The sequence below is a fragment of the Mesoplodon bidens genome, assembly GCF_964165515.1.
Source record: "Mesoplodon bidens genome assembly, chromosome: 10".
NCBI lineage: Eukaryota > Metazoa > Chordata > Mammalia > Artiodactyla > Ziphiidae > Mesoplodon > Mesoplodon bidens.
In genome coordinates, this window is record NC_138172.1 from 51,808,593 (window position 1) to 51,817,200 (window position 8,608).

Sequence of the window (8,608 nt, forward strand, 5' to 3'; positions counted from 1 at the left end):
TTAAAATATTTCTTCTTAGCCTACAATCAGGGCTTTGGCATTAAAGGTTTTAAGAGAAATCCTAAGGCATCAACCAGCAAGATTTAAAAACTATGCAGAACTGACTGTCATGAAAACACTGGAAGCACATAAAGATCCTCATAAGGAGGTAAGTGACCTTACAGTACTTCTGATATTATTGCATGAAACATACAAATGTTGTTTGAAAGTACTCTTAGCAAAAGCATTTTCTTAGTGTTCAAGGTAGTATCTGATTGAGAAGCAAACATATAATCTTTTCTGTTTAACTAATTATATTGATACCATGGCCTTTTACCTAGAATAGGTGAGCTCTAGGATATAATTTATCTGATTTCCTTTTCTCCTATAATTCACTTTTAGATTTCCATTTAGAGTTCACCAATCTTAACTTCACTTTCCGTTTACCAATAAGAATTTGTTTTTTTAAAATAACTAATGAAGATAAGAATCATTGTTATGTTAGAGTGGTAAATTGCCTATAGGAGCTAGATGTCTGTTAAAAGTTTTCTCAGTAAAACAATGAGGACAGCTTTCCTGAAAGAGTCCTGTAAACCTGTCTTGTTACATTATAGTCAGGATATCCCCATCATGACCAATGACACGGATGAGATAATCAGTGAGATGAGATAATCATAAGGACTTTTATTAAAATAATTAGAAAAGCAAGTTTCAGATAGGGACTGCAACTCTAAGAAAAAGCATCAGAGCAATACATAAGCAAAAGACAAGTCAAAAAAAGAAAGTTAAAACAGCCGTGAGACAAAATAGATTAAAGTTAAGTATAAGATTTAAAACTGTAAAACTCTCAGAAGAAAGCATAGGTGTGAATCTTTGTTACCTTGAGTTAGGCAATAGTTTCTTAGATACAATACCAAAAGCAGAAATAATCAACAAGGAAAAAAAGAGTAAATTGAACTTTATCAAAATTAAAAACTTTTGTGCTTCAAAGGATGCTCTCAGGAAAGTCAAAAGACAATCCATAACATAGGAGAAAATTTTTGCAAATCATGTCTGATAAGGGACTAACCACCATAATATATAAAGAACTCTCATAACTCAACAATGAAAAGGTAAAAACTCAGTTTTTCAACGAGCAAAGGATCTGAGTTGACATTTCTTCAAAGAAGATATACAAATGGCCAATAAGCACATAAAAGGATTCTCACCCTCATTAGTCTTTAGGGAAATGCAGCTAAAACCACAATGAAATACCACACTTCCCACACATGATGAAGAACGATAATAAGAAATGTTGGTGAGGATATGAAAAAATCGAAACCCTCTGGGTAATTCACTTTTCAGAAGCTGTGACTGTGAATCTTATAGGAGAGTGAGCCATAACTTTTAAGTCTACCTGGATTTTTAATCCCGATTTTTAAAAAAATCCACTTGTTGTTTAGTAGTGGTACATCTGTAGCATCTTGCTGAAGGCTTAAAAAAACTATGTAATATTTGTACTTTAGCTATCCACCTTCTGACCTAAATAAGGCCTTGTAGCATACCAGTTTTTACCAAAGATAAAATTGACATTCTTAAGCTGTTAGAGCTGAAATTAGCCCTAGGTCTTCTGACTTGCAGTGTATTTTCCATTATACCTTTTTAAGTACCTCTCACAGATTGAGAGCACAAATGAGACAATACCAAAGTAGCAGCAAAAGCAATAATTTTTACATGTTTTCAAGACCATCTTTAGAGATTACAGATTCCAATAAAAATATAGATAACTGTTTCTTCTCTTCATTGCAGAACCAGTGTTTTACCCTCCCCAAGTCCAATATAGAAGGAAAGAAAATCATTATGAACAGTAGGGGAAATAGCCTGTTAACTTGATAACATATTAATGAAATGATTTTTATTTTATTTTGTTAATAATGTGATAAAAGGCACAAGCCCTCCTGGAGTTGGGGGTCCTAACAATGAGCAGGGTCTCAGCGTGGCTGATGCAGAGGACTCCAGTCACAGTGTAGTCTAGGTGGACAGAACCTCCACTCCCCTGCAGAACTAGACCACAATATCATGTTAAAGTTGCTTTTAATCACTGAATCAAGCCAACATTAAGAGAACACAAATGAAGGAAGAATGATGTAAAAAAGCACCATGTTTCCATCTTCTAGCTTCAACAGTTATCACCGTTTTACCAAACCTGTTTTATCTGTACCCTCACCTTTTATGTTTGTTTAGTGTTTTCAAAGAAAATCCCAGATATCATGTCCTAGGATATATTTCAGGAAGTGTATACATCCAGGCCACAGTGTAAGTTTTACAAAATTACTTCCCTGCTAAATGTTGACCTCTTTGTTTTAGGTGGTGAGATCTGCTGAGGAAGCTGCGTCAGTGTTGGCCACTTCAATCAGTCCGGAGCAGTGCATCAAAGTGCTTTGTCCCATCATCCAAACTGCAGATTACCCAATTAATCTGGCTGCAATCAAAATGCAAACAAAAGTGATAGAGAGAGTTTCCAAGGAAACCCTTAACCTGCTTTTGCCAGAGATTATGCCAGGCCTAATACAGGTAAGCAGCAAAGCTTGGAGGAATAAGCTATGTGTGATGCATTTGGGACTCAGTTATTTTAGGCACTTGCCAGGCAACACTAGTGGCATGACCAAGCCTTCCTGCTGTCTTAGGTGTTCGGAGCAAAGACTTTCTGTAATTAGCTCTGTGTGTGTGTGGTAGAATATACATAACATAAAACTTACCATTTAGCATGGTAACTTACCATTTAATGTGGTTTTTTTTCTATGCATACAAACCCATACATATAAATACTTTTAAAAATGGGATCATATTTTGTAACATGCTTTGCTTAACTTAATCATAGATTGTGAACTTTTTCCATCCAATAAATAATATTCTATAATTTTAATGACTAATATTACATAGTATGTATATTAAGGTCCCTCCTGAAGAGAGTTAATCATTCATTTCTTTGTGCTTCTACAGTATTACCTTTGTGACTCTGTTCTAAGCCGAATACTACTAAATTGTGAGGTCCTTGAAGATAAGATCCAAATCTTTTCCCTTCTTATCTGTGCTTTGGTGCTAAGAACAGAATATACATAATAGGTGTGTGTCATACATATAGTGGGTACTGAATAAATGTCTGTTGGATGAATAACTTAGAGTAATGGTAGGGATGGGCCAGATGTTAAGCTTAATTCAGCCTGGATTACAGGAGTACCTTGACTGCCAGGCCAAGGAGTTTAGGTTTTATTCAATAGTGAGGAGCTGTTGAATTCACTACAGCTGAATGCTTTAGGAAGGTTAATTCAGAGACTTTGGCAGGGTGGATTGGCAGAGGGGCAGGCCCAGAGTCAGAGGATTGCAGCTTTCTAAGCTAAGTAAGAAAGAACCCGACAAGGAAGTCTGACAGTGGAGTGGGGATGCCGAAGGGGAGGTGGAGGAGGGAAGGGCACGTCTCTGCCTGAAAAGGTGAGAAATTAACTTTGTCCAGTCAGTAAAGCTCTCTCTCCTCAGCACACTTGGGATCTCCTCTTTGAGTTGCACTTCTGTCTCTGTGGAATGGTACTTTCCTCAGATCCTGCAGGAGTGCTAACAAGGACTTTTCTTCCCAGGGTTATGATAATTCGGAGAGCAGTGTTCGGAAAGCTTGTGTCTTCTGCCTGGTGGCTGTTCATGCGGTAATTGGTGATGAACTAAAACCACATCTCAGTCAGCTCACTGGCAGTAAAGTAAGTAGTGCTGCTCTGTTCTAAAGATGGTGGCTGTGGGTCCTTCTTCAAAATTTAGTTCTTTGAGTGTGTTAAAGAGTAAATTTGGGGGCTTCCCTGGTGGGGCAGTGGTTGAGAATCCGCCTGCCAATGCAGGGGACATGGGTCCAGGAAGGTCCCACATGCTGCGGAGCAGCTAAGCCCGTGTGCCACAACTGCTGGTCCTGCGCTCTAGAGCCCACAAGCCACAACTACTGAAGCCCGCGCGCCTAGAGCCCGTGCTCCACAACAAGAGAAGCCACCACAATGACAAGCCCAAACCGCAACGAGGAGTGGCCCCCTTTCACCGCAACTAGAGAAGGCCTGCGTGCAGCAACGAGGACCCAGTGCAGCCAAAAATTAATTAAGTAATTAATTAATTTAAATAAAAAGAGTAAATTTGTTGTTCGGATTTTAATTAGGCTTTGCGAATCCAACTTATTCCTCTTACCTTTGCGGTTTAGCTGTTTGTACTTTCACACCTGTTACTCAGGTGAGGTCAGCGGTTTGGTAGGGTGGTTGGTAGACTGCTGTGAAAAAAATGCTTACAGCTTATTTATTGATCACCAACTGACTCTCCTCACTCCCACACCCAAATCCTTACCCCCAAGGGCTGTTTAATTAAGAATAAATAGTAGTTATATGTCCATGGATTTATATGTCCCCAAATATGGAACAATTGAACATTTAAAAAATTTTCCTTTATGAACTATGATAATCAAGTATTTGTTTCTCTTCTTTCTGTTCTTATTATGATCACAATAAATGTTTAACTTTGATTTGTTATGTTAAAATGAATTTTCCAATTAGTCCTTAAGATGCAAAAAAACACAAATCAGTCTTGCTTTCTTCATTTCTTTGATACTATCAAAACCTTGAAATTTGTTCTAAGGGGTGAGGATAAACTATGATTGTTGACTTACGGTTTATGAACCAGTTAACTGGCAAGACACTCACCTTCATATAAAAAGTTTCCCCAAATCCTAACAGTTGTCATTACTATGATCAAATTTATTTTTTAAGTAGCAAAGGGAAGAAAAAATACATAGAAGGAAAAAGAGCTCAGGTATATACCTTACAATAAATACCTATACAAGTTATAGATAGATTAAAGCAGTGGTTCTAGGGACTTCCTGGAGGTCCAGTGGTTAACATGCTACGCTTCCACTGCAGGGGGCGCAGGTGTGATCCCTGGTCAGGGAACTCAGATCCCACATGCTGTGTGGCGTGGCCGAAAGAAAAAGCAGTGGTTCTTAACCTTTTCTGTGTTACAGACCACTTTGAGCTTTAGGTATAATCTCATCCCAAGAAAAATAAATGTATACAGATAAATTTTACACATAGTTTCGTTGGGGGGGCATTCAGTGAGCCTCTGAATCTTGTGGACACCAGGTTTAAAAACCCTTCGGTCAAAGACAATGTTAAAAAAGCAAACTTTGAACAACAAAGTGGTTTTCAGAGAAAAATGTATCCTGAGTTTTGTCATAAGTTTAAGTTATGTCCTGAAAATCCAGAGTTGTCTGTAGAAGAATTAAAATTCAGCACTTTACCAGAATACTAGGCAGCCAGTAGTAATGTTGCATGTGAAGACAGTAGGTGGGAAAAATATCTGAGAATGACATTAGGTGAAAAAAAAGTAGAAAACAGAATTGGATGTGCTTTGATTCCAGACTAAAAATATGATCTCATACAATAAAGACTGCAAAATGACACAGAGAAATCAAAAACATTCTTGTTAGGAGAGCAGTGATGTAGTTGTCTGAGATCTTGGAGCCCAAGTGCCTAATTGCCTCTCCTGGCCCACTTCTCTCTACCCCTGTGACCTTAGGCAGGGATGGCACATCCTGTATCTCGATTTCCTCATCTGTAAAATGTTGTGAAGATAAAAAGAGAATTTAAGGCAGTATATTGTATAGCACATACTGCTCAAGTGTTTATCATTATTGTCTTAATGGTGACTTCTTTTTCTAAGTTTTGTATGTTATCACTGTAACATTTTTTGAAAGGCATGCTAGAATACTCAGTCCTGAACAAACTGAGACTTAAATATTTTTTTGAAATTCTTAATTATCAACAGTAACTGGGGCATTATAATAACCCCTCAGTCTAAAATATCTTTTGAAGCTCACATATGTATAATTTTTTTTAATGAGCATCTTACAATAATTTAGAGCAGCTTTCTCAAATGACACATTTGGCTTGAATCTGCAGATGAAGCTACTGAATCTTTACATCAAACGCGCACAAACAGGTTCTGGAGGAGCTGATCCCACTACTGATGTTTCTGGACAAAGTTAGTGAAGCTGATGGAAGTGAACCAGGTCTCTCAAAGAAAGAACAGACAGACCACCCTCATCAATGAAAGGAAAATTTCAAATACATCTTTTGGAAGTTACCATTGTTTCCCAGTTTTAGTTTTTTGTTTTGTTTTGTATTTTCTGTAACAGAGGGCTATCCTCAATCTGCATGTAACTTTTATGATAGTTATTCCAAATTCAAAAGAAGCAGTATTAACATCAGTTGGTCAATACAAAGTAATTTTTAATCTAATTCATCATTTCACGTTTTACTTCTTTGTCCTCCCATTAACCTTTGCCAGTGTTATGACTGTATACATTTTTTTAAATGCTGGTTAAACAGGAATGCTTAAAGCTTTAAAAGTTTAACAGTCTAAAACATTTTTTGGCCTTTATTCAAATGCAGAATAATATTTTTATTGCTACTTTGAGTTCCATATCATGTCCTATGCTAGAAATATTGAAATGATGTGAAATAAAGCAGGACTAATCTGAACTACAGCTGGACTCTGTTGGTGTGATGGTGATACACGTCATTAATTAGTTGCAACTTCTTTGGGGTGATCTGTAGTTTAAAACTAAGACCTCAAAGAAATGTTACAGAATCAGCCAGTTCTGTAAGGCTGATAGCTTTTGTTGGTTGTTGATCTTGCCATCTTTATTTAAAACCATGTCCCCTCTATGATCCCTTAAGAAAGCTGTACCAAATCATCAGCCTGTGTTTTTCTTGTTACTTATTAAAATAGAAGGTTTCATTGCAGGGTTTTTTGGTTTGTTTATCTTTGTTGTGAATGATGCTTTTTTATTTATTAATATCAAATTCACTTATGAATAAACTTGATAATGGAAACATAAAAAAAAATCAAGTGCATGTGTGTCCTTGACCGTCTTCTGTTTCTCATTTAATAAACAAACTAATTATTGAGACATGGGAGTTGACCAGCACCTTTTCTTTTAAATGGTGGAACCTGGTTTCCTTTTACCATGAAATTGTCTTACTTGAAAACATTGATCCTGATGAGAGAGAAGATGGTGCCAAGGTTATTATCTGTGTATAATGGGCTCAAATTCTCTACCTCTTCAGGGCTAATACTTTTAACTGAGCTGCTGCCTATAGTGTCTTTTGGAAAACTATTAAAAGGGTGATTTTCTGTTACTTTTTAACAAATTTTTTTAATCACCTTTTGCTACACCTCTTATTTTCATGTGCACCCAACTTTCAAAAATTACCAGTTTTGGTGGAAGGCAAATTAGGTAATTTGGAACCAGGATACTAATGATTTCTCATCTTGACTTTTTTTAAAATCCTAACATAAAGTGAATTTGACTGGAAAGGCAAATACCTATTAGGGAGGCAATTTGCTTTTGTTACAGAGTTATCTGTACTTTGTTTAATCGAAAAAATGTAGAAATGTATGTAAAGAATTTAAGGCAAGAGTTCTGAATGGATGATTTGTGATAGGCTTTTACCTTCCTTCCTTTTTGTTCTAGCAGCAGGAAAATAGTTTCTCTATATTCCCCCCTTTACCTGTAACAATTTTGTTTTCTACTGTTAATTACATTGTGTATTTATAGTTCTATGCTTACTGTTGTGCATATACTGGCAATAAAACTGTACATAACATTACTTGAACAAATTAACAATGTATATCAGTTGTTTTTCTGTCTCACTGTGTGACAAGTCATTTATCTCATAACTAGGTTTTTAAAAATGTTTAGAAAGTCCTGTTTCAGTGGTATTCTCATGAATTTGTAAGTGCATCCAAGGAGAAAAGATCTGTCAGGAGTAGCAGCCACAATCCAATGTATATAGCTCTATATGCATGTATATATTATATCTTATCCTTAAAAAGAAAAGGTATTTTAAACATTGAACTCGTCTCAGTAATGCTTTATGTTCCATGACCTTTGGTATGTTTTATAATCATTTTGGATCTAAATATTGATCTAATTTTGACCTCTTCTTTAAGGTCCTGCTCTAACTACTGTTGACAACTAAATAGAGTGGCTTAAGCTGAACAATAACTCTACTTGAAAACTTAGATCAAACACCTGGCATCTAAAGGCAGGCACTCAAGAAATGAATGAACTGAGTAACAGAAGAGTATGGTTTAATGTGACGAAGTGAAAGCTAAGTCATGTTTAAAATTCTGTTTTTTCAGTTGATAAGACTATAAGAAAGTTATTGTTGACTATTCAGATTGCTATATATAATACCTTTAATTTGTTCATTCCAGAAACATATTAAGATGTCAGCTATTAAAGAATGGTGATAAAAAGCTACTGATTAAATTTTTTTCTTTCTGCTTTTCTCCCCTAAGCTAATCATCAGTGTCATTCATTTACCCACGCTGCTGAGAACCAATTAAAACATATAATTCCAGGTTTTAAAACATGTTTGTTTCTTGTGGGTTTTCAAAATCTGTAATAGACTTCTGACATTTTCAAGTAAGATATGATTTGAACCTGAGGTTTCATATTTGGAGTAAATTTGCTATATTCCTTCATATTTTATTATAAACTTCAGGACAAAATGACTTTTCACCAAGTTATGTCTTACAGTAAAAAACTAAAATCTTCAGG

General features: G+C 36.0%; 1 protein-coding gene across 4 annotated transcripts in view; it reads left to right on the plus strand.

Annotated features, from left to right (window-relative positions):
• Positions 1-7,837, plus strand: part of CLASP2 (cytoplasmic linker associated protein 2) — a 179,034-nt gene extending 171,197 nt beyond the window's left edge. For 3 of the 4 annotated variants that reach the window (XM_081247299.1, XM_081247298.1, XM_081247300.1), the window contains 4 exons: positions 20-148; positions 2,326-2,532; positions 3,594-3,710; positions 5,940-7,836. In XM_081247299.1, coding sequence (XP_081103425.1) covers positions 20-148; positions 2,326-2,532; positions 3,594-3,710; positions 5,940-6,026 — 540 coding nt within the window. In that variant the 3' untranslated portion in view covers positions 6,027-7,836. Of the gene's footprint in view, positions 1-19; positions 149-2,325; positions 2,533-3,593; positions 3,711-5,939 lie in introns of all 4 variants that reach the window. The other variant, XM_081247297.1, reaches the window with a different exon arrangement.
• The last annotated feature ends 771 nt before the right edge of the window (positions 7,838-8,608 follow it).